Source organism: Cryptotermes secundus, unplaced genomic scaffold (genome assembly GCF_002891405.2).
Source record: "Cryptotermes secundus unplaced genomic scaffold, Csec_1.0 scaffold47, whole genome shotgun sequence".
Classification (NCBI taxonomy): Eukaryota; Metazoa; Arthropoda; class Insecta; order Blattodea; family Kalotermitidae; genus Cryptotermes; species Cryptotermes secundus.
Genome location: NW_019721002.1, coordinates 962,878 through 989,548, shown reverse-complemented (window position 1 = coordinate 989,548; position 26,671 = coordinate 962,878). Strand labels below are relative to the sequence as shown.

The 26,671-nt window shown below is 44.6% G+C and overlaps 1 protein-coding gene across 6 annotated transcripts in view; it reads right to left on the bottom strand.

Moving 5' to 3' along the window:
- Positions 1-26,671, bottom strand: part of LOC111874418 (somatostatin receptor type 5) — a 275,264-nt gene that overhangs the window by 8,286 nt on the left and 240,307 nt on the right. For 2 of the 6 annotated variants that reach the window (XM_023869917.2, XM_023869923.2), the window contains exons 4-5: positions 3,460-4,579; positions 1,486-1,824 (exon numbers count right to left, since the gene is read on the bottom strand). In XM_023869917.2, the coding sequence (XP_023725685.1) occupies positions 1,486-1,824; positions 3,460-3,690 (570 nt within the window). In that variant the 5' untranslated portion in view covers positions 3,691-4,579. Of the gene's footprint in view, positions 1-1,485; positions 1,825-3,459; positions 4,580-19,380; positions 19,467-21,093; positions 21,169-26,671 lie in introns of those variants that run through there. The other 4 variants (XM_023869948.1, XM_023869932.2, XM_023869941.1 and 1 more) reach the window with 4 other exon arrangements.

Genomic DNA, 26,671 nt, shown 5'->3' with positions numbered 1-26,671 from the left:
GTAAGACCGGAAACAAGTTAGGAAATGTATGCATAGCAGAACAATTCCGGCTCATTACTGCCTCATCTTCAATTATATCGAAGTAAAGTAACTTTTTAAATGTTAATAAAGTAATGGTTTTAGCAGGAAGTTCAATTATATTTCCATTAAATATGCAGACCTATAAATTTGGAAGAAAGGAAGGTTAGTTTAATTATTAACAAGAATAAGGGCTTTGGTAATCTTCTTCTTTATTTATGTGACTACTTATCACAGTCCCATGCCTAAGTTAGGCAATTTACGCATTGTATTCGTTCAATTTCCGCTAGTTATCTTGAAAACTGCAAAATTTGCAGCAACTGTTTACAGGACATACAACATATCTTTCATTTTCCACCACAATGATTATTCTAAACGTGCTTTTCCTCAGTTCAATAAAATTTAGACGCCTCTACACGTCTTCATGCCCATTAATTCTGTCCCATTTTAACCAAAACTAGAAAATGCTGACAAATGTAACTGAATGTAAGATTTGAGGTTTTGCACTGCGGTGACTATGAAGAATGCCGTCTTTTGAGATGTGGCGCCGTGTAGATATTATGTAAACCGACGTTTCGGAGGAACGTATGGCCTCCATCTTCAGGGTAGAAGAAGAAATCCGCGAGCGAGGAACGAGAACGATCAGGTGGCTGTAGACTGACCCAGTCTGCACGCTCCGAGGCACAGAAATTCTCGAGCGGGAACTCAAAGCATTTTTATAAAGAATACGGAAACTCACAAGTAACCAGAGTTAGCATACAATCCAATTTTGTACAACTCTGAGATCCTTCTGCACATCATGCAACCAGTAACTTGCCGCTTATATGCATCTTACACATACAATAGATGACGTTTTCACATGTATTCAATCATGGAGGAGGCACGCGGTAGCGTAGTTGGTTGAGGCACTGTGCTACTAGCCAGAAGATCGTGGATCAAGTCCCAATGTGGTAACTGGATTTTTCAATTGGACTAATCCTTCCAGCCGCACTATAGCCCTGGGGTCGACTCAGCCTCTAACGAGAAATGAGTACCAGGAATCTTCCTGGGAGGTAAAGGGCGGCCAGCGGGTAAGGCTGACAACCTCACCGCCATCTGTGAGCCGATTGTCTAGAAAATGTGGGAGCCTCGACGTCTCACAAACATTTGGGCCTCCACGGCCTGCTAGAAGGATAGCTTTACCTTATTTAACCACGGAACAATTGCATTTACAGGCATGTGACCAAGCCAAACTGTGGCTGCAACCTTGGCAAGTACTTTTGTTCCAGAATGTGACCACTACAAGACTTGCTGACTATAAGTGCCACGATCTTTTCGTCCTGGAATGTGATGACACAATTATGTTGAAGAACATACCCATAGATTGTGAAAATGACTGTGAAATTACTTTGTTAGGGTACGTTTTCCCTCCACAGCTTCCTGAACCTATAAGAGAGGTAAGTTGAGCTCTCCTGAGCCGCTGTTTACCTTGCTGATGAGAGGGGTGCGGACCTTGGGCGAAGAGATGGGGTGGCACACAGCGATGTAGCGATCAGCGCTCATGATGGTAAGGAAGATGGAGCTGGTGAACTGGTTGATGCTGGTTGTGGTCATGTAGGCCTTGCACATGAAGTTCCCGAAGGGCCAGGACTGCCGGCTCATTGTTGTGAGCAGAAAGGGAATGCCGATAAGGAAGCACTCGTCCGCCACGGCCAGATTCACGATGTACATGTTGGTGACGGTTTGCATCTTGGAGAAACGAACCACCACGTAGATGACGAGCGTGTTGCCTAGCAATCCCACCAGGCACACCAAGCTGTACAGCACCTGTACCAATTGCATCGGCTACTTACAGAATGGATAAGTACAAATTATTGAAGGACCTATAACTAATTTCATATTCTGCTGTGGTATGTGTATCATATCCTTGTTAGCAAGTAGTTATGAAAAGAATCGTAAGATGGCAGCAGTGGAAGTTATGCTCCAGTCGGTATTACAATGTTCACAATTGCCGAAAAATAAATTCATTTTGGTAGTGGCACCAGTTATCGTAAGCTGTCATTCTGTCACGTTTAGCACGTCAGCATAAATGTAGCTGCCTTTCCAGGCTAGATTTTTCTCAATAAGTCTGTTTTTAACAATTTCCCAGTGACATTTGAATGCTCTTTGTGCTAGCCTTCACGTAACTTTTCAGTCAATTCCATCTGCTGCTTCTAGTATGAACTGCTAAGTTAATTATCTTGCCACCAGATGGACACGGGCTGATACACTGTCAATACAACTTTCTGTAGAATAATAAAGGAGCATTATATAATATTCCTGATGATGGCACATAAAATATTGACACCCCATTTTAGTCGCTTAATATTGTCAGTATCTGAAGTACAGAGTGCCGGATGAATTGGAAGAGATTTGGTAGGAAGCGGTCACGGCCTACGAGAGGCACTACTCGGAATTTGCCTGGAGGAACTGAGGAAAATGACGATAAACAGTCAGTATATCCAGTGCCCTGGCTGATAAGTTGTGTGATCACATCTCAGATACAAGACCACAGAGTTACCGCTATGCTTTGGCCGCGCCATAGCTCAAGCGATTAGTCTCTGGTTTCCCACCGCGGCGGCCCGAGTTCGATCCCGGGTCTGGTCAAGTGGGATTTGTGGTGGACAAAGTGGCGCTGGGGCAGGTTTTCTCCGAGTACTTCGGTTTTCCCTGCCAATCTTCATTCCACCAATTGCTCCACAATCACCCTCACCTATCATCTGGGGCTGGTACAATAGGCCAGAAGTAGCTGCAGTACACGGGACTTAGTCCCACCTCACTAGCAATAAAAAATACCGCTACGCTAAACTGCTTGGTGTGTTGGTTCTTACGAAACAGGTTTGAACCCGGTCTATTTATTAAGAAAACTTAGCAAAGTGGCACTGATTTACGCTTATAATTGACAGGGGCACGCGGTAGCGTCGTTGGTTGAGGCACTATGCTACAAATCGGAAGGTCGCGGGTTCGATTCATAATGAGGCCACTGGAATTTTCAATTGCCCTAATCCTTCCAGCCGCACTATGGCCCTGGGGTCGGCTCAGGCTCTAATAGAAACGAGTACCAGGAATCTTCCTGGAAAATAAAGGGCGTCCGTCGCGTAAGGCTGAAAAGTCACCGCCATCTGTGAGTCTCACAACCCTATGGGCCTCCACGGCCTGTTACAGGGATAGCTTTACAGTTTTTACAGCACTACTGATATAGCGAGTGTACGTGTGCCACTCCGAACTTTGTTAAGGAGTCACTGAATACGAATTTCAACCGAGTGACTTAATTTCTTAACCAAAGTTTAGACAATTTTCCTCCAACTCTTCCTAGTGAACGCCGGAATAATGCTTTAAAATAGGCCACCACTGCCTCCTTATAAACCTCATTCATCAAGGCCTTTATATTACCCAGCAAATAGGGGAGGAAAGATTTGTTACCTGTGTGATGATAATAAGGACCGGTTTGTCAGTATCGCAGTGGGGCATATCAGTGACGTTGCCATCGCTAGAGTTCGTAGCGGTCAAATTCCACATTTCCGCCACCCACGCTGAGGCGTCTTGTGAGCGCGTGACGCCATCGACGGGAGTCGAGGCGCTACTGAAGGTAATATTCTCAGCTGTAACTGCCATGTCATCTACGGAGTACCAGGTCGTGCTCATTGTCGTCATGGAAACGGCGCTCGACTCGTTAATAAGGAATCATCATTGTTGAAATTGTTATGACGAAAACTGAGCTCAGCTGTCAGTGCAAACAGCTAACGCACTTCTAAACGTCTAGTCTGACTGATGATATTTCAAATCACATTAATATCTTTCACTGTGACACACGCGTTTCCTGCCACACTCAGTTTTAGGCATTAATTCGTAATGAACATAAATTGAAGATTTATGTGATCACCAAAAGATGGCGCTCTTTCCTGTGCTTCTGATAAGCAGACGCATTCTGTCCTCTGAGACAAAATCGGATATTCTGTCGCTCCCACTTAAACACGCCGGATTCCTAGTTCCCTCTTTACTCTTAAACAGCAAGACACTGTGAATTATCCATTTTAACCCAAATACGTTCATTTATCTTCAATCAACATGTAAATAAATATCGAAGAAAATTCACCAAACTTCCATTGACACATTCTTGCATATTTTATTTTATTTTGCTGTTATGAGAATCAATTTCAGAGATTCCTAATATATTTTATGTATAAAAAATAAACCGCTATTTTTGCTGGTATATATTATCCCTATTGAATTTGGTGGTGAGGGCGAAGGGAAATAAGTTTCTGATATGTTTTCAACTGTTCACGGTGTATCCTGTAGCACGGCGGATGTCTCATTATGTTGAAGCTTTGCCTTCCTTTCAGTCAGAGAAGTAGGGCATGTTTTGCTTAGGAGTGATAAATCGCACACATTGCTTGTGTTCTGGATACAGGTGCTGGGATTCTGCGTGATGGATAGCGCGACGTCAGGCTCTACCCTGCACCGTCTGATGGATGCCTTCTGCAGGTTGTTGCACTTTACTCTTGGGTCAAACTCTGGCAAGTCTCTGGCTATCCTAAATTTCCTGCAAGGAAAGAAAAGCAACATGTTAACCCCTAAAAGCAAGTGATTGCCACAAGTACCGCCTGTTTCAACAAAGAAAAACTCAGCGTCCTGGTCACGCAGTGCCTTGTGCCCTTCCTAATATCTGAGATTAAAAGCGATGCTTCCCCTGAACAGTAATTAACCGTTTAAAACCCACCGGTTGCTATATATACCACCTACTTTAATAGTAACTCTGCGTTATGCCCACAGAGTGTATCTGTGTGTTCCGTATGGTTCTCACAATAAACAGCGACTGTTTCCCTACACAGCATTAACTGGTTGGGCTTTGTAACAGAGACGTAATGTGTTTCCTGCGAGATACGGCCTGAATTTTTATACAGAGTGTCCCAGGAAGAATGTGCCAAACTTAGGGAGGGTGTTCCTTATGTTAAAGTATGCCGATATAACCCAAAACACCTACGTCCAAAGTTGAACGGTTACGGAGATAATGGCCAGAGAAGTTTGAAACTTTGACCGGTGTTACTTGTTGATTACAAAATACATATTAAAACTGGCAGGAATATGTGGTTTCTGTAATGTTAATAATGTACGTAACATCAAACTAACTTGTGAGCGACATGAAGCCATAGAATTTAAGTAAAAAATACTCGCTCGCAATGTCATAATTGTCCTTATGTTTCCAAGCACTATACATGACACATGACTGGCAAGCGCTGACGTAACATGGCTGACTGCGCTATAAGCCGACCACATAACTGTATTAAACGTATATTCACGGAAAATCTCTTTTGGAATTTCGTTTCCATTATCTCATGTGGATTATTATGGGACCACATATGCACATTTCGTAAATTATTTACACCGTCCAGGGTAAAAGACGCCTCATAACTGAATAAAATGACCCTTAACAGTTCGGGATGAGCTTTTATCCCGTGGCACAAATCCATACGCTGTGCATGGTCGCCTGGTTCCAGATGTTGTACCCTTTGATCATGGTAAGGATACAACTCTTCATCATGTAAAGTTCGCCACATCTGCATACGTGATCGCCGATGCGACAGGCCATTCTACGAGTGGACAGACGCGGACTTCTCTGAACCATCTCAAGAACGTTCTCCCGTGTGTTTCTCATTCGTACATCCTCCCTTTCAGAGTGCACAGAAACACTCGGAAGAGAACCAGTATCACGCAATGTCTGGTGAATTCGCATAAATACACTTCGACATGTAATTCTTCGATCGGGAAAACGCCTTTGGTATTCGTCAACAGCAGCACGTGCATTGCCACCGCAAAATCCACACACAAAATGCATATCACAGTATTCCACATGTGAAAACACAAAAGGCATTTCAGCAACTCCGCACAATTAATCTACCACCCATTCACGACCCGGCCGCAACGTATACTGAAGGGAGCTTACGGCTAGTATGAATCACCACACTCAAGAACAAACATAGATAAGACGTCTCAGCTGACAGGTATAATGCTTGGACCCGCCAGAAGAACACGCTTTTCTCGGGCCATTATCTCCGTAACCGTTCAACTTTGGACATAGGTGTTTTGGGTTATATAGGCATACTTTAACATAAGGAACACCCTCCCGAAGTTTGGTACATTCCTCCTGGGACACCCTGTATATACTGCATTCTGCCCACAGAGTGTATCTGTGTTCCGTATGGTTCTCACAATAAACAGCGACTGTTTCCCTAAACAGCAGTAACCGGTTGTACCTGTGTGTTCCGTGTAGTTCTCATAATAAACAGCGACTGCTTTCCTAAACAGCATTAGCCGGTTGGGCTTTGTAACGGAGACGTAATGTGTTTCCTGTGAGGTAAGGCCTGAATTCTTATATATACTGCATTCTGCCCACAGAGTGTAGCTGTGTGTTCCGTATTGGTCTCACAATAAACAGCGACTGTTTCCCTAAACAGCATTAACCGGTTTTGCTTTGTAGCGGAGACGTAATGTGTTTCCTGTGAGGTACGGACTGAATTCTTATATATTGTTCAGAAGATTTTCAGTCTTCATAGAATTAACTGACTGGTATTTGAAATTGAGATGCAGTGTACGTTCTATGCAGTAGGGATTGGAAATGGAATGTAAATTCGGTAATTTTGTTTTTGATAGTGCCTTACTTTTAAAAATATATTTACAAGTTAATCACCGTAAAATTTAGTCGCCAGCTGCTTCAAACACCCAGCTACACCTGAGCTAGAGTTCATAACTTCAGAGCTAGTTGTCGCACGGAAAAAAATATATGAATCTGATAATATTAATATTACGTAGGCAAAGTTTAGGATCTGCCATTCATACTTTCTTCACTTATTTACTTATGGTTTACTTGGCGATGTCATCAGCAGCTGAGCTTATTTACCGTCAAATTGTGGGATAATTTATGAACGATGAACTGGAAAGGGCATGGAAGGAAGCGGTCATAGTCTCTTACTGTACCGCACATTCGCCCAGAGGGTCTGAGTAAGATCAGAAAATCCTGTCAGCATAATCGGTACTACAGCTAAGATTCGAACAGGAATAAAAATCAGAAGCGTTACCGCCTGATGTAACCTGCTCAGTTTTCCTTAACATAAGCCGTAAACATTGGCGATGGATCGCTCCGAATTTTATGTATTAAAATCTAAAAAAATAATAAAATAAAATAATAAAAATAATCTTCATGTAAAGCAGCGATTACGCCTGAGAAGTGCACGAAAAATTTAGATTTCTCTGATGACTGTGAGGACAAATTCCCTCGCATCAGATTTTAACCAATTCTTCTGGTAGGTCTGGCTACTAAATGCGTGGTCGGGTACGCACGACCTCCGTCTTATGCAAAGAAAGTACGAAAATATGTAACGAAGTGTAGTGTTACGCCTGCATTTCTGCCGTCAGGCTACCTGCTCGAAGGAAGTGTCGGAGAAGTTGCCGCTGCAGCACGGCGCCTCAGTTTCAGCGGAAAGAGATTGTTGGACGCGTCGTGCTGCGAGCTGCGTGACGTCACATTACCTCATGCCATATTTCTTGTACTGGCCATCTAATATGCGTGCGTGTGAGAATTGAGTTTCTCAGTGCGGGGATTATGAGGATTCTTGTCTTCTGATTTGTAACCCCGTGCAGGTCGCGGAAAGTTCAGTTTGATGCCCACTTCTGTTGGTTTCCCGCTTTGTTTATTCATCGTCGCTGAAGATGGAGGCGGTATGTTCCTCCTAAATGTCGGGCTCTCCGAATTACATGACGTTGGAACTCAGGAAACTACAATCTTTATTTTTATCTTATGTGACACCGTGTAGTCTGGCAGATCATTTACCGACGCCCTGAATTTCTGGTGTAGACTTGACGATCTAGACTCGTATTCGACAGTTTCTCGGTTGGGGCACCGAATATTGAGACTTCCGTAGTTTTCCTCAGTCCTTACCCGTAAATACTGGGTTATTACTCCGATCAGGCTACAGTCGCTTTCTTATAAATCTTTTCGAACACTTCATCTGTCATCCCTACGAAGTACGATTCCCTATTTAGGTCAGAAAACTCCGACGGGAGTGGAAAGAGGCGGTTATAACGTAGGGAATGAAAACAGTTTAATTGGTCAGTTCCTAGTGCTACCTTCTCCTATTGGTCTGTGTACAGGCTATACCGGAACCGCTTTGTTCTAAGCTTCCTCCACGAAGAAGAATGTTTACTAACGCTCTGCTAGGCTACAAGATTTCTCGTCCTGGATGACTCTAGGTGTAGTCTATAGCGAATAGGATGTGCTACGTTGCTGCGTCTCTGCGCAGGTAGCACTGCGCAAGTCCACGGCGATATGCGGGGCCGTAAAGTAGCGCCATAAAACTGAATTTCATTAAAACTGTTTACTGTGCCCTCGATATCGCGAGTTTCCGTACTAACAATTTCCGTGTAAATGTCATTTCACCGTCCTTTAAAATTTATTTGCGAGATAAACACAAACTGATTTACGAGTAAACGCTTTCTGACTATTCTTACTTCAGACAATACGAGTATATCTATATATGTTTGTTTTCGGAAAATAAAATATTACACACTTTTTTTTTTTTTACTTTCCTACTGCGGCTTCTCCTTTGCTTGGGTCCTGAAGGTTCGCGCCACTCCCGACTTCTGAGGGGCTGAAATGTATCGCGTGTCCGTGCCGATCCCGCCAAGTGACGGCGCGCTTCTGCTGTGTAAATAAACGTCATTTTCTCCTCCATATGTCATTCAAATATAGAAAAGCTTGACGGAACCTTAACACAGCGAGTGCCGTTTCCTTTGTACTTATGGAGTAGGGTCTCATGAATTTCTACCGGACTACACGGCGTCACATCCCAGGAGATTCCACTCTTCATAGTTACTGCTGTGAGAAGCCCATATCCAGCATTCTTCACTGTTCTCATTCATTTCCCTACCGAAGGCACCCGTCAAACATCCAGTTATTCCGGCTATGTCGCTTCCAGGAATGTAAATTTCAGTGCGTGGTAAAGCGGTGAATTTGCTGAGCTGTGATTGGCCGAAATCGTCACATGTTTTCAGAATGGATAAGCTGAGAGAGACACATAACATACATACCGAAGCAAGTTTCGAGTCTCTATCTCAACATAAAATGGCGACTTACGAAGAACTGAGTTAAGATGGCCGATCAATTAAATCCTTGAGGTCCAGAATCAGGAGCGTTCCTCGTGAGGATCACGGACTTCCAGATGTGAGGCAGCGTAAGCCTGCTGGAACCATCTTCAAGACAGTGAGTTCTAATACACAAACCACACACACACACACATACACACACACACACAGACTGCAGTAACATGTGTTAAGAATTCAGAGGGAAGCATTAGAATTTGTCATTTATAACCTTTCATCTGCGAGGGAGAGTCAGGAAATAGGTCACAAATGGAAGTAGAACAGATGTAATGGGCGTAATAGCTTCTCTTCATTTCTCCCATATACTTTTCCAGTCCTATATGTCATCGAATAACATACTGAGGCCGATGTTTAACGTCATTTCCCACGAATAACAGGCAAAAGGAATCCGTCATAGAAAGTTTCATTCATATAATATACTACGCTTCTCATATCCACATCAAAATACTATTATTAGTATTCACATGATACACGCGATACTTAGAAACAAAAGATTTCTTTTCGCTCCTAAGGCTACTCACGTAAGAACGTCCTAGAAAATAGATTAGCAATAGTAATAAAGATCCTCACAATACCAGTGTCCCTAGAATGTTCACTTCCCCTATTTAGCCCGTCTGGACGTTCAGGTGGCGAGAGATATTCCTACCCTTGCCGCAAATCGAACCCCAAGCTAGTCTCTGTACCCGCTGAACTACCGTAGTTCTTCCTGGCATGGCCATGTTCACATATCATCATCATCAGTAATCTGTCAGTAATCTGTCAAGACGACAGGTCCACAGTCTCTTTCAAAACAATTCCTTCACTTAATGCGATCTAGAGCTTTCTCCTTCAAATGACAGTATACAGTACGAGTATATACTCGTACAAATGTTCCTCCTTTACCGACTGTGCCCTCCAGCCTGTCCAAATTGAAATTAACATCTGCAACTACGAAATCTGATTGAGGAAAGATTATGGAAAAATGTGTTGCAGTAAGTCACAACAGGAGGAAGAAACATGTCACTGGAAAATACGTATTGTCATATGAAGGGGTGACTATAGACGGGGTTTGGATTTGTAATTGGTTTTACTGAACTCTTGCAAGCCCGTGACCAGGGGCGGCCCGGGTATAGGCACTATGGAACTGCAGCACCCCCAATTTCCACATGACATTTTCGATAACATTTATATAATGAGTCATTGTTTCTTTAATTCTTTCTTTATACTTGTACAATACAATATATAATCCTTAAGCTTAATGTCAGTAGCCAAATCTTTGTATGGAATTGTGCACTTCTGGAGCAGCACCCCCACTAATTTTAGCTACGAGCCGCCACTGCCCGTGACTGCAAGTAATTATAACAGTTTCACTAATTCACCCGCTTTACAGTTCACTACAGCACACACTTAAGTCGTATCAGCCTGCTACACCTTCACCAGTCGTTGTCTGGTAACGGCTTCCAACGGCGGACGTTCCTCTTACTCTGGCCTCAGCTACAGCAACCCTCAACTGTCTCTAGACTGCTCCTTCTTATAACATCTGGGCACCGACCGCACAAAAAACATCGTTGCTCTGTTGCTGTTTACGGGTAGTTACCTAGTAACGGTCTTTGCCTAGCAACGGGTGTACGTACCGCAATATTAAGTCCACATAAACTATGTTATTGAAATTGTAAACAAAGAAGTAACACCCCGGAAGAATATTCTGTGATCCTTTGATAAGTTTGTTTAGGATTCAGATATGAGATTTTGTAAAATGCAAACTTGCAATACCTTGGCGTCGCGTCATGCGCTGACGTGCTGGCAGGATATTTACATTTATAGAGCGTCATAACACCTCATCAAAGGGTTTCCATATCTCAAGACGGGGCTCATGTGTCGATGAGTAGTAATAGCGTTACTTACGGGAGAGAACGCTTTAAATTTGAAAGCGCTGCGTCGGGAATAGGGCCGTAACCATGTAAGGGAAAGTGATGTGGGTAATACTGAGCCGTGACACGGCTAGCGGCCTCATGACACGTACAGCACCGGTTGCAGTGCATGCAACATGCTAGAGATCGCGGTCAGTGTTGCCACCTCATGACGCTCTGTCGCCGTTTGCTTGCTTGTTAACTGCATAAAGTTACTCCACAATATCACCATTTGATTGCCACGTTAGCCTTTCGCTTTTGTCGCTACAGCCCCAATTTGGGCCTTGGCCTACCTCCATGAAACTCTCCATCTCACATCCGTTTACTAGGCCTTAGACATTCGGTAGGACTCCTTGGGGAGGTGATCAGCTCGTCGCAAGGCATCTGCCTGTACACAAACATACACACAAATACTACGCATCCATGCCCTGAGTGGGATTCGAACCCACGATCCCGGCTTCAGAACGAGGGAAGACGGTTCATGCCTTAGACCAATGGGCTACCGTGACTGGCCTCTCATTTATTACTCGTTCCTAATTACTGCCACTCCACTAAATCCTTCTTTGATCTGTAATGCAATGTATACACATGAACATGTTCCCTGCATGCACAAACACAGTTTCCATATAAAGACAGCCAATGGCTGTAACGCTAGGGGCGGACTCCAAGCTACGTTCTGCCGTTATGGTGAGACGGAGAGAGGAAAGAAGAGAGGGTGGATAAATGAAACGGACGAGAAACGAAAGTTGGAGAGAGGAGGGAAGGAAATAAAAGAACGAAAGAAGCTAACAGCGGAGGCGCGGCAACTCTATTAACGCGAAGGAGACGGAGACGGGGAGAGGAAAGAAGAGAGGGTGGATAAACGAAACGAATATTGGGGAGAGGAGTGAAGGAAATAAAAGTACGAAAGAAGTTAACAGCGGAGGCGCGGCAACTGTATTAACGCGAAGGAGACAGAGACGGGGAGAGGAAAGAAGAGAGGGTGGATAAATGAAACGGACGAGAAACGAATGTTGGAGAGAGGAGGGAAGGAAATAAAAGTACGAAAGAAGCTAACAGGGGAGGCGCGGCAACTCTATTAATGCGAAGGAAAGGGAAGAAGGAAGGGACAGAGGAATATGTTAGGCTGGAAAGCAAAACAGAAGAACGGAAAGTGTACAAACGAGTGACGTGGCGGATCGCGCGCTAGTTATAACACGATACGTACAGGGTTTGCCATTCAGATTACGCAGTACAGTGACTAGGGTACTGACTAGAAGTAGGGGGAACTAGGGTTCGATTTCCGACAGGGGAAGAGGGAACTTTACCCTCGGGAGGATAGGTGGGGCCCAGAGCCGGTCTGGACGCTGTGGGGAAGAGAAGAACCTTGTCCCTGTTCCATTGCCCTCTCAGATTGTGTAGGATTTGACGGAAACCACAGCCGAGTGGCAAGCGTGNGCGTCGGGGGGGGGGGGTGATCCTACTCACTTGGGGTCTTTAGGAATAGCTAGGCTATTTCACTGTTCTGATGCTGGAGTGATTCACTTACAGCCTAACCATATATTCTGTTTCGACTACGTAAGTTCTATACGTCCTTTTTTTTGGTATTCATTTACGACGCTGTTAGTATGTAGATTATAGTGTTGAATTATAAGACTGCTGAATTGGAAAGGATTTGGAAGGAAATGATCCTGGCCTAATTTTGCTGCTATCTCAGCATTTCCTTGGAGGAACTCAGGAAATACACGAAAACCTCTCAGTCACGACAATAGGTGTCGTGACCAAGATCAGAACCGAGGACTTCCAAAGTAAGTGTCCAGGGCGTCCCCGTTACGTCGGCCCGCTTGGTAAGTACAGTGTCGGGTAAGGTGGGGAACAGGAGATCGTGGGGTCATGCCTCACGGAGCGAAATAACAAAGGAGTTCTCTGAGGAGAGCCCTAGGTGCAGCTACGACTCCAACCGAGTATTCATGAGTACAAGTGCACTGAGCTCTTGGAATTGCATTTGCAAATCCTAAAACCCGCCTGTGAAATAGAGCTATATCGTTAGAGCTGCTAATGAAACAAATACATCATCAGATTAGCGGTGACATGGCGTTAAGCTCTTGATGAGTGGTGCCATTGTGCTCGGCATCGGCCCTGATCCGGTCACGTGACACATGAAGTTCCTCTTACTGCCTCATGGCATATGACGTCACAGATTGTGTAACACACACACATACACACACACCAGGTGACGAACATAGACTGATGGTGTTTGAGAACACGGTGTTGAGGAGAATATTTGGACCGAAGAGAGATGAAGTGACAGGAGGTTGGAGAAAACTGCATAATGAGGAGCTTCATAACTTGTACTCTTCTCCAAGTATAATTAGCATGATCAAGTCAAGGAGGATGAGATGGGCAGGGTATGTAGAACGAATGGGAGAGAAGACGAATGCGTATAGGATATTGGTGAGAAAGGGAAGGAAAGAGACCACTGGGAAGACCTAAACGTACATGGGAGTATAATATTAAAATGAGTCTTAGATGAGATAGGGTCTTATGGACTGAAATGTTCTGTTTCGGCATAGGGACCAATGGATGTCTCTTATGAACACGGTAATGAACCTTCGGGTTCCATAAAATGCTGGGGAGTTCTTGAGTGGCTGAGCGACTTACGGCTTCTCGAGGACTCAGCTCCGTGGGGTTAAGTCAGTTAAGTTAGTTCGTACCTCACAGGAAACGTCGCATGCCCATTATGATGTGAAAAGAAGCAGATCTGAAAATCTTAATATTGAAGGGAGCGATAAAACTATGAAGCTCGGTGATCACATAGGCCGTAACGAATCCGTAACTGTAAGCACGGGGAACAGAAGAATGGAGCAGTTTTTCTGGTTCCTTGAGGAAAATTACGAAGCTGTCCCTTACGCAACGTCCCCTATCCCTTTATTATCTAATCCTTCTTCATTCCAAGCGAGTCTGAAGAATTTTAAAACAAATTAAGCGCCATCTACATTTTTGTTTCACTTTAAATATTTAGAGATATCCTCGACATTTTAACAGAATGGCAGAATGTGAGAATAAAATGTGCGAATGGGGCTTTAAATCAATTCGAAACATAGATAAATTAAAAATTATTACACTAACAGGATCTCTATCAACACTGCGCCTGATAGTGATTTAGGGCCCAGTGCTTTTTTGTTTTGCGCCTAACGGTTCTATTATTTCCCGCTTCGTGTATGTTCTCTCCACTCTATTTATAATCTTATTTGACGGTCGCCATGGCGCCACCATGATGGCTATTAAAAGCTTCAGGCTATCGGAAAGATAGAGCCAGATCCAATCATAAATTTGTTATTTATACGTTCCAGCTTCTCAAGGTCAAGCCATACGTATTTCGTGCCGTAAGGTTAGTGCGCCAGCAGAATGGACACTTATCCCTGAACAGAGACGGACGGACACAAAGTGCAGGAGACACCGGTGAGAAACATCACATTTTATAGAAAGGGGAAAAAAGAACAATTATCGGCTCTGAAATTTCCCTGTTATTTCCCGCTCGTCATTCTGGTTAAGGTTGGAGAGAAGGTAAACCGCAAGAAAGTGAAAAGGTAAAGCGTTGGGGAGTGGTCTTATTTTTATGGCTATCAGCAGAGGAAAGAAGATGAGTACATGGTATTTACAGCATTCTATGGCAGTTTTGGCATTAAGCTGTGCAGTACCTCATTAGGGCTAAAGTCTAAGGTTGGTATGGCATGGACTCATGCGGGCTGTGCAGTGCAACGTGGAATTTTAATACCAACTTAACATTTGCTATAGCACCAAGAAAGACCACGGAAAATATTCATCTGTTTCACCGGTAGCAGAATCTTTAGGATGTGAAAAGGCTTTCAGCCAGTAGTTAGGGGCTTTAATAGACGAATCCTAACGTTAGTCCTTTTCTGGCTGTTGCTTTATTGTGATATTTTAAAACACATGTTTTACAAAAATTCAGGGAGAGAGAGAGAGAGAGACAGGCAGCGGCAAGTATCTGCAGTCCAGCTGCAGTTGTCAGTCCAACGGTGACGAAGCAACAGTGCTTGGGGGGGCAACATGAACAGCCTCTCCTGTTCTTTTGCTAGACAGAGATTCGAATATTTGTATTAAGTCATTTGTGTCCTGTGGCTGTCCTTTTCACCTCACCACACCACGTCACGTCAAGTCATGCATATATTAACAGGCCTGAATATACGAATTTCTCTGTCACTATCTCCGTGATCGTTTCGGTACTATGTCCATGTGAGTCTTCTTGCTTTCTTGGTTACACTGTGTCTTATCTCTTCATTCCCTTGCAAAGGTGCATTCTAAGGTTTCTTATGCACGTTAAACACAGTTCTGATCAACAGGCTGTTAGCTCGTTCCGATGCATGCTCATGTTTTCAGACGTACTTGTGGCTGAAGACGTTCTTCTGTACCATATATAAGCCTTCAGTCAGTACCTCACAGGAAACACATTACGTCTCCGTTACAAAGCCCAACCGGTTAATGCTGTTTAGGGAAACAGTCGCTGTTTATTGTGAGAACCGTACGGAACACAGAGATACATTCTGTGGGCAGAATGCAGTATATATAAGAATTCAGTTAGTACCTCACAGGAAACCCATTACGTCTCCGCTACAGAGCCCAACCGGTTAATGCTGTTTAGGGAAACAGTCGCTGTTTATTGTGAGAACCGTACGGAACACAGAGATACATTCTGTGGGCAGAATGCAGTATATATAAGAATTCAGTTAGTACCTCACAGGAAACCCATTACGTCTCCGCTACAGAGCCCAACCGGTTAATGCTGTTTAGGGAAACAGTCACTGTTTATTATAAGAACCATATTAAATGAACTACGTGGGAGCCTTGCAGGATTGTGTTGAAGTTACAGCATCTGGTACACCGTTCCTTAAAGGGTTAATTTAATCTAATACTTGGACTTGTTACACAATCCTCTAGATGCAATGGGGGGGGGGGCAGGTCACATTGAAACCCCCTTCTCGTGACTCCCGAAAACGGCACTTGACTCCTGCGGTCCCCAGTTCTAGGAGCCAACGATTTTCATTTGTTACGCGTGGCAGTAGAAATAGAATAAGAAAATAAAGTTTATAACGCAACTACACCTGTTTTAAATTATGTCACTTAGTGTATACAAGTAGAAAATTATTATAAAACAGACGTACGTCCTTCCGTTACAAATATATAAAATATTTTCCCAAGGAATAAGGAGGCTGGGGCGTGAAACTGACCACTGAACTTCAACTAGTGCCGAGGTCAGTAAAACGCGGCTCTGTGCATCCAATTCTCCTTATGTTTTCAAGTGGCAGTAAGTTAAGCACGGGGACAACTTTACTTTGCTTATGAAATGCAGGGGTTTCCAAACTTTGTACAGTGGCGCCCCTCAGCTTAGCAAATATTTCATCATGATCTCCTCTTCTCAAAACACTATATATGTGCACAGACAAATATATAACGCAGTGAAATCTGGTGAAATTCAGCAGATGTTTGGGAGGCACAATTGCCTCCATCTCCGAAACGTCGGTTGACTTTGATCGGATTTCACGGCCTTATATCTCAGAAGATAACGCCTCTTGGCGCACTTGGCAGAAGCTCGCGACACACCGGCTGAGAATCACTATTTAAACTAAACACACGTAGCTTCAATACCAGTAGAATTTATAAGCTCTTATGGAATTACACGCCAAATTCAGGTATTTTCTTTATGAAAATCTGAGCAAGGAACACGTTAATCATCCAGACGCTATGAATGAGACATCAGGTGTAAATATTGTCTAGCTTCTATAACAAGGTTTGGCATTTTAGTATTTCTTTGATTGCTAGTGGGGTAGGACTAAGTCCCTTGTACTGCGGCCACTTCTGGCCTATTGTACCAGCCCCAGATGATAGGTGAGGCTGATTGTGGAGCAATTGGTGGAATGAAGACTGGCAGGGGAAAGCGAAGTACTCAGAGAAAACCTGCCCCAGCGCCACTTTGTCCACCACAAATCCCACTTTACCAGACCCGGTGGGAAGCCAGCGACTAACCGCTTGAGCTATGTCGCGGCCCGGTATTTTAGTAACTGTGAAACTGCATTTCCTTGAGCTTTCTACTTCTGCCTATGTAAATGAAGTAAATAAGAAGGTAAAGCTACACATCTAACAGGTTGTGTAGACCCATAGGCTTGTGAGAAGTCGAGGTTGCCACATTTTCTAGACAATCGGTCCATAGACTTTGGCGCCGGCCGGCCTTTGCCGTATAGGAAGATTCCTGGTATTCATTTCTGTTACAGGCTTAGTCGATCCCAGAGCCATAATGTGACTGGAAGGATTAGGTTAATTTGAAAAATCAAATAAACTCATCGGGAATCGAACCCGCGACCTTCTGGCTTGTAACATAGTGCTTCAACTAACTTCGCTACCGAGTGCCCCTGATGCTTTTCGTGCCGTTGCTTATTCCTCCAGACGAATACCTCGATAGGCCACGGCCACTTCCTTCAGATTCCTCTCCTTTCCAGCCTACTTCGCGAAATAACCGAGATAAGGAAGGCCGGAGCCCACAGTGGGCTGTAATGCCTCTGCAAGTGCCATGTCTCCGGCGCTGGCAAATATGTGTACCAAATATGTGTACCTACACTGTGAGGCAGCGACAGATATGAAAGCCACAAACGCCTGTGTAGGGAGGGAATGGAGGAAGAAAATGCATCTGCTGCGCATCGAGTGAAACTCCTTGAGTTCCACTTCAGCACACTCCGGACAACAGTAAACTAAACTCACAACTTTCAATTTATTTACCAAACTATACGGCGTGACAATGAGAGTCCAGTGCCTTGGGCAGTTTGATGTTGATACACTTCGGAAGGAACAGGAACTCCAACAGCCAAACTGGACAGCCTGCGTTCACAAATTATGCATTACTGGTTAGATTTGGCAGAGATAACCACGTCAGAATCTCTGGAACAAATTAGTTAAATAGATACCCGGAGGTTCTGACTGCGCTGAGGGTTAACGTTACTGCGTTCTGGCTTGTGACGCCGTGAAGTCTGATAAATGGTACCAGAGTTTCGAACGGACCTAGTGCTTCTATTTTCAGGGTTTCAGATCATACTGGTTTATCATTATCACCACGAAACGAGCAAGGAAGTTTGGCTGTCAGTTCTTTAGACTTTCAAACCACTTGTTGATTCTAAGTAAATGTAACGTACTAAAACGTTGTGAAGGAATACGAGGTCCTCACGACAGTGACTAAGAAAAGCATATTCTTCTGGGTTATGTCACGTAGTCTGGAGTCAGAAGGTTCGGCGGAACATATCGCCTCCATCTTCAGGGTCAAAAGTAAACAAAATAATATACCAGTAAAATAGAAAACTGGCTTATTTTTCACCAAGAAGATGGAGGCGATATTTTACTCCGAAACATGATCTTTCTGAACCACGCGGCCTTAAAAGGCCAGAAGAAATATCGGAATTCAGACATCCAGCACAAAGTGGACTGCACGTTTGTACATCAGTGCTACCGCATGACGATGGTGATTCTGCCATAAATTCACTTTTCTCACTGCGGCGAAATTCCGTGACATGTCAGTATGATATGGGCACACGTTGCAAGTTGCATTCCTACAGAATCATTAACTTCAATACACTGGGCATTATTATCACTCCACATTTTATATTAAGAACCATTCGGTAACCTTATCCTGCTTCCGTCTTCAGGGAAAAGAAAAAATATTATGATGATCCTCTTGGAGAAATCTAATTTGTCACTGGACACTACCCAGAATATGGAAGCATAAATCATTCCGAAACATTACGGTTTCAGTGTAATACCTAGAGGAGTGACGACGACCAAAACACTGACAGCAGATTAAGCTACAAAAGTACCTTATACCGGAAGTGACGCCGCTTGGTCTGGTAAGATATTTACCGATGTTTCGGAGGAAAGTATTTGTCCAACTTCAGGGTAGTGGCTTGAGCAGAAGGTCTCACCGAAACGGTGATAGTGATCTACCAGACAGCACGGCATCACATCCCATAGTTTCCACGGCGAGAACCTCACGCAGACACACACACAAACACACATAACTTCAATACAGTTAACATGCACTGAAAAGTCTACGGAAGTTTATAGTAAATTGTGGCGATCGGTGATAACCTATATTACACTTTGTTTAAAACATCTTTGAGGGTGCTTTATCATCAGATTCTGGCATGGGGACCAAAAGAGCCAAACCAGACATCTCGTCTTCCATAAGATGCCTATTCAAGGTATCACGTACTCTCAAAGATGTTTCAGACGAAGTTAAGAAAGTGTTGCACTAACGTACTGCGGGCTAGCCGAACCTTGCGTCTTCACTATGGGCCATCCGGTCACTGCGCAACCTCTTGCGACTGCTGCGCGCCTGAAACACCACACGCGGCAGCACGCACTGCAAACTGGCGCTCCGAAACTCGCCGCCTATTTATCTCGTGCGGTTCGCGCATGCTCGAGCGCACAGCCCACGCGACTGCGCACTTCTCGAGGCGACCCTTTCCCGGGCTGTTCAAGGAGAATTTCAGGATAAATTCACAAGGACACTAAAATAAAGTTGACTGAATATTCGAATGCTGTCTTCAGGGATGGTGCTTCGTACAGTCGGGTAGAGGTCATGAGTTTCGGAGGAAAGAAATTCCACCATCTTCAGGACTGAAGAGGGAGTCCTAGTTGCGTGATTGGCTTATTCTTCGATCCTGACACTTCCCCGAGACGACACGTCTCTACATTCCAGGAGACAGTAATCTTCAAGGTCACTGTCGTGAGGACGTACTGAAGATAATTGCTCTACCGGCTGGGCGTCTCGGTCCTGCTGCGTAATCGTGACGTCCGGATTGACACCCCGGCCCGAACGCCATCTGTCTGTCGCCCAGTACTGTCGCGCGTGGATCTGAACCGGATCTCGTCGCTTTCTATACTTATGCAAACACAGCTTTCTTTATTGCAAGCACACCGTCTATATTGAGACTGCGGTCTTCTGGAACATGACACCGTGTAGTCTGGTACACAGCTTGCAACTCTTTCAGAAAAAATTGCTGCCTCAATCTGAAGGGTAGAAGAGGTTCTTCTACCTGTCTACAAAACTACACGGTGTCACATTCCACAGCACAGTAATCCTGGCATTCAGAGCTGTGAGAACCTTAGAACATGTCCGATGAACTTCGTGACATAGTACAAGTAATTGCATTCATCCATCTATTTATACCTCCCTTCAACCATCTACTACTCACCCATTCATTCATTAAAGGTTTAAAGCCCCATGTTAACTATATGTACCACCTGCGTTAATATACTATAACTCTGCATTCTGTCCACAGAGTGCATCTATGTGTTCCGTATGGTTCTCAAAATAAACAGCATTAACCAGGTGGGCTTTGTAACAGATGCGATGTGTTTCCTGTGAGGTACGAACTAAATCCTTATATATTGTTTAGAAGAAATTCAGTCTTTACACTTTTGAAATTAAAAGCTCCGCGGCCCCTCTCTCTCAACTCTCTCAAGTCGTTGCTTCTAATCATCTTAACGCCTACACTTTCACTTTACTCTTACCAGAAGGACGAGCGGGCAAAGCCTGGGAACCTTCTTAAATCGATGCTCTTTCTTTCTTTCTTCTTTCTCTTCTCTCTCTCTCTCTCTCTAAGTCCAACCGGTTCAATCTTTACATAAGTTAAGGCATAACCTGCTGCACAAGCCTGCATTGACAGGAAATCTCTGTATAAATGTTACTTAGTACAGCGCAGTGACACAGAGTCCATAGTGACCTGGACGCCGTGACAGCGCGGATATACTCGTGCTGAAACTGCGGCGCAACAAACGTAGCGCCTACACAGAAACGCCGAAACCTCCCTCGTCTAAGATGAGGCCCCATTTCGAACCACGTATGTGTCTAGGAGAGAATAAAAATCTAGGTCATGGATCTCGAGGGGACTGAAGCCAGGAATGACTCTACTGGCGAAGGCCAACAGCAATTTAACCGACCGATTTATGAGTTAATCTACGCACTTACCAATTCCCTCGTCCAACCGTCTTCCCTATATCCTTCATTTATCTTCCGTGTATCCACTCTACCACAAACACACCCATCCATCTGTGCTTCCATGTGCTAACACATGGGTTCAAATCCCGCACGCACACCACTTCTGCTTACAGAGAGGGCTCAAACGAAATGCCTGCTCTTGCTAATTAGATTAGTGACGTCGCGTTAGGGGCAGCACCTCGCAGTTGAGAGTAAAGAAACACCGAGATTAATCGTGTCCTCTTCCGCTGCTTCGCTAAGTGAAACTGATTGCACCACGCGTCTTGCTAAATTGTTCAAGACTTAAGTCACAGCACAGGGTGTTCCAAGTGCACGTATACTCTTGGCTGTGGGCAGAAAACATACTGCTGTTTCTCTTATCCTCTCACGGAGCAGGTCATGGGGGCGCCAAAGCTACACACATTTCTACTGCGGAGGAACACAAACAGAATCTCACGGGTTTCTGTCATTATTTAGAAATATTTCTGGTCGAAGCAATTGGCCTATACACTGAACACTGACGTAACAAACTCAGTTCACCTAGGAAAGTGAAGAAAGAAAAAAAGGAATGACTTAACTGAAACTCTTTTCTGTGTCAGTGGTTGTGATATTCAAGGTTCTCAAAGCGGAGACTAGGATACTGTGTAGAAGAACCGGGAATTGAAGTCCAGTCCTCAAGCTGTCCAGCCCGGAGGCACCTGTCACTATATCGTGAAATTTCTCCTACGCGGAGAAATGAAAGGAAATCAAAGCAGAGGGAAGCTCGTTCCTGTGAGTTGCGGCAGCAAAAGAGAACTTGATTGGGGGACAAGTTGCGGGAAACAACGCATCAAGAACCGTGAGTGAAGGATTTCATCGTAACGAAATTTTCTGCTCCAAGTTTAATTTCTACGTTGCGTAAATCAGAGAGTGGGAAGGTCCGGCTTCGGGGAACATAAATATCCCAAATGACGTCACTGCAACGTAAATACTGCGACACTTGACACTTAATAAAAAAACCACAAACATATAAATCACAAATGCATTTGTTGCGTAAACCTACGGAGAAAACAATAACTACGCTTATGTAAAATATTTGCCTTTAAAAAGCAGTTCCTTCAAGAACAGCTTAGATGAATAACGCGCTCCATATACTTAGGCATTTGTTGGTTATTTAATGACGCTTTCGATACCAAAATCATACATACAGCATCGACTGGATGCACGACAGATGAATCGTGACGTAATTGGGGTACTATCCCAGACTTTGTTCGGAGGGACTGAAGAAAACCACAAAAACTTAGGATAACAAGCGTGCCGGGGGAAACTTGAACCAAGCACCTCCCCAATACAAGCCTTACCGCTAGGCGAACCCGGACACCGCTTTAATTACAGATGAACAACATACACAATTCTTCAATGGTGAGCAGGTGATACATATAATAACCACTGTGTCCTACAGGCCTAAGTTTTGGTATATTCCTCACAATCTTCATATAATTAATTTTCCCCCTTTCATCTATACTTCTATTGCTGTTATAGATCTTAACAAGAATTATGTATAGGTTCCAAAGGCTTGTGACGATGGTGTATACCACTCAGAATTACTGGGATTTTGAACGTTACGCACTGTCCGGTATTCTAAAACTGTATTTGTTTCCCTCCTCAGGAGAGAGGCGAGACACCTACTCACTAGATTGAAGTATGCTATTTCTAAGGGACCCAACAGAGTAAGTGTCTCCCCTCACCTGAGGATGGAAGCAGATCAATCACTGCTCCAGTGACTCAGGTCAGCTCTTACTGAGGGACCCAACAGAGTAAGCGTCTCCCCTCACCTGAGGATGGAAGCAGATCAATCACTGCTCCAGTGACTCAGGTCAGCTCTTACTGAGGGACCCAAGAGAGTAGGTGTCTCCCTCTTACCTGAGGACGGAAACAGATCAGTCACTGCTCCAGTGACTCAGGTCAGCTCTTACTGAGGGACCCAACAGAGTATGTGTCTCCCTCTCACCTGAGGACGGAAACAGATCAATCCAGTGACTCAGGCCAGCTCTTACTGAGGGACGCAACAGAGTAGGTGCCTCCCCTCACCTGAGGATGGAAGCAGATCAATCACTGCTCCAGTGACTGAGGTCAGCTCTTACTGAGGGACCAAACAGAGTAAGTGTCTCCCCTCACCTGAGGACGGAAACAGATCAGTCACTGACTGCTCCAGTGACTGAGGTCAGCTCTTACTGAGGGACCCAACAGAGTATGTGTCTCCCCTCACCTGAGGACGGAAACAGATCAGTCACTGCTCCAATGACTCAGGTCAGCTCTTACTGAGGGACCCAACAGAGTATGTGTCTCCCCTCACCTGAGGACGGAAACAGATCAGTCACTGCTCCAGTGACTCAGGTCAGCTCTTACTGAGGGACCCAACAGAGTATGTGTCTCCCCTCACCTGAGGACAGAAACAGATCCAGTTTCCGTAAAGCTGCGTTCTCTAGTTTTTTAGAATATCGGACAGTGCATAATGTGCAAAAGCCTTTTTAACTATGACGAATTATATGACCTGGGAGTGCTTCTGGACTGTCTGATGGATTCTCGGCTCTCATAAAGGAGGGTAAATTACTGACTGTTACTTTCTCATACAATGCCATCATAAAAATGGCGCTAGTTTCGTTCTATCCGAACAGACCCGAAGTTGTGCTGTTCCCACGAGGGTCGACTGCCGTCTGCTAATGACAGTAATAATAAAGGCAGGTTCGCTTTTAACACCGTCACACGGGCTAGAGCGTAAAACCAATTTCCATGTTTAATGCAACCGTAAGCCACGCAAATACTCAGGTTGAATGAAAAACTTTATTGTATTAACGTCAGAGCTGATGTTCTCATTCCATTGACTATGAAGTTTACTGTGGTCTCGGTTGTGAAGCCGTGTAGTCTGGTAATCGTTAATCATATTTGGGTAAGAACATCATGTTTGAAAGTGTGATTAGTTCCGTATTTGGTTTCCTGGCTTCCCTTTGTAAGTTTTATATTTTATATTTATTTTAATTATATATATTATTCTAACTTCCTTCTCAGTAAATTATTTTCGGTCAATAATTTGATTTCTATTGCACAAGTTTTATTTTTATACAGTTCTCTTTACTCATTATTTTTCATTCTTTATATTACTGACCGCTTTCTCCTGTGAGGATTACTTATCGACCCTGAAGAAAGAAGCATTAAATTCTTCCGAAACGTCGGCGAACTTGAACAGCACTATACAATGTTATATCTCGTTAGACAGCATCCTCTTAGTCATCGTGTCGGAAGTTTCAATTAAAGATTTGGAATTCCGATTTTCCGCAGAAACAATTTCCTGTATCCAGCGGACTCCAAGGCATACGGTTGTTGAGTGACAAGAGCAAGCGGGCGGGCGTGTATGTGTCTCAGTGTTAAGTGGCGCATGCTGACGTCCCAGAGAGACTTCAAACAAACCTGAGACACGATTAGGAGCCGCCACACTCCACCAGAGCGCGGTCCACGCGGCCGGCTGCTCACCCTGCACTGTGAGCCACAGTTCGCGGACACAGCTCCGTTCTCAGCTGCTGATCACGTGACCGAGTCACTGCCATCGGGCGTCTGGATAAATTCACCGGGAAATGCAGCTTAGACATTAAGGGAGGAATACAGACTGAAGGTGTTGAGGGGAATATTTGGGCTGAAGTGAGATGAAGTGACAGGAGGTTGGAGAAAACTACATAATGAGGAGCTTCATAACTTGTACTCTTCTCCAAGTATAATTAGAATGATCAAATCAAGGAGGATGAGGTTGGCAGGGTAAGTAGCACAAATGGGGGAAAAGAGGAATGCGTATAGGATATTGGCGGGAAAGCCAGATCGAAACAGGCCACTGGGAAGACCAAGGCGTAGGTGGATGGACAATATTAAAATGGATCTTAGAGAGATAGGATGGGATGGTATAGATTGGATTGATCTGGCTCAGATAGGGACCAATGGAGGACTCTTGTGAACACGGTAATGAACCTACGGGTTACATTAAAGTGCTGGGAAGTTCTTGAGTGGCTGCACAACTGGCAGTTTCTGAAGAAGGGCTCAGCTCCATGAGTGAAGGAAATATAGCAAAGACAATGTGCCGTAGTGGGCTGTACCGGTCTAGAAAACCGAGATTAACGGCCGTGGGGATTCGTTGCGCTGACTACTCGACACCCTCTATCCGCTAAAGTTGGCACTAACTTCGCCGACAAGGGACGGTCACTCGGTCGGTATAGTCTGTTTGCGGACTAAAACCACGGAGTTTTGTTCTTGTAGTGGGCTGTATCATGGTGAAGTGGTGTCTGAAGGTGACCTCTGCGTGAGGGGGCATTGCGCCTGCGCTGCTTCTGCAGTTCTTCTACGCTCACGTCAGGTGTTTGAATTTCTGCAGAAGATCTTTATTTTGTGGTTCACTTTAGGACGCCATCAGAGTGTCAGGCTCTACAGTATCGAGTTGTGACTGGTTAATAAACGTAAAAGGCAAACAAATTAAACACTACGCCATGAAGAAGTATGGGGGAGTGGATGTATAGACCCGCGTTTTCTTGACCTCGGCACTAGTTGGAGGTGAATGGTCAGCGCCCTGGCCGCTTTACACCCGGATAAAGAACCCCCCGTTATGCACTTAATAAGAGGCTGGGTGGGCCCCAGAGTCGGTCTAGACGACACCGAGAAGAGAAAATTCTTGACTATACCGGGTCTCGAACTCCAAACACTCGGTACTCCAGCCAGTAGCCACTCGCTATACCGACTCCTGATAACTGGTTAATAATGTAAAGGGTCTGGAAGGAAGCTGTCATAACCCAACGGAAGTCCCGTTGAGCGTGTCCCGGCGGGAGCCCTCCCACAGATGGGACTCCATCCTTACCGCTGCTGGGTGTCGCATCTCGTCTCTGAGACGTGTCAGGGACTGACGTTTTTATTGCTCTTGACACGCTCTGTCGCTTCTGTATAGACTGATCAGTAAGCAACACCCGAGAGTGTTGTTACACTTGCGTTTATTGCCACGAGGTAGCGGTCAGCAGCACAACACGCAATCACTAGACCAGTTGGCGACATGTTCAGTTCCCACGGGACAGAAGCAAGCGCTCATCACCACGTCACAAGTGTCCCCTCCCACCATCCGAGGCGAATGAACTAGCCGCTCAGTGCACTCAATGAGGAGCGAGGCGTAGGGCAATAAGTTGCAGGAGGCTGCAAGCCACGAGTTCCCTGTGTCCTTGGGACAAACATCTCAGTTTATCTAGCGATTACACAGAGAAACAGGGGGGCATATCCTTCGCTGTCTCGTGTCTTATTTTTCGGCGCAATCAGTAGGCAGACGGTCACGTCGAATGGATGAATTAGAAAGGATTTGAAAGGAAGAGGTAATGTCTTAATCGAGATGCTGTACCGACATTTTCCTAGAGGGGCTGAAGAAAACCACGGAAATTTTTACTCAGAATAGCTTGCGTTCCTTCCGAGATTCGGGTAGACAAAGTGCCCAGTATTATACCGCTCAGCCAACCTGCCTGGTGATTCTTTCTTGTTCTTCACACGATTGTAACAGAAACCCTCGGATATT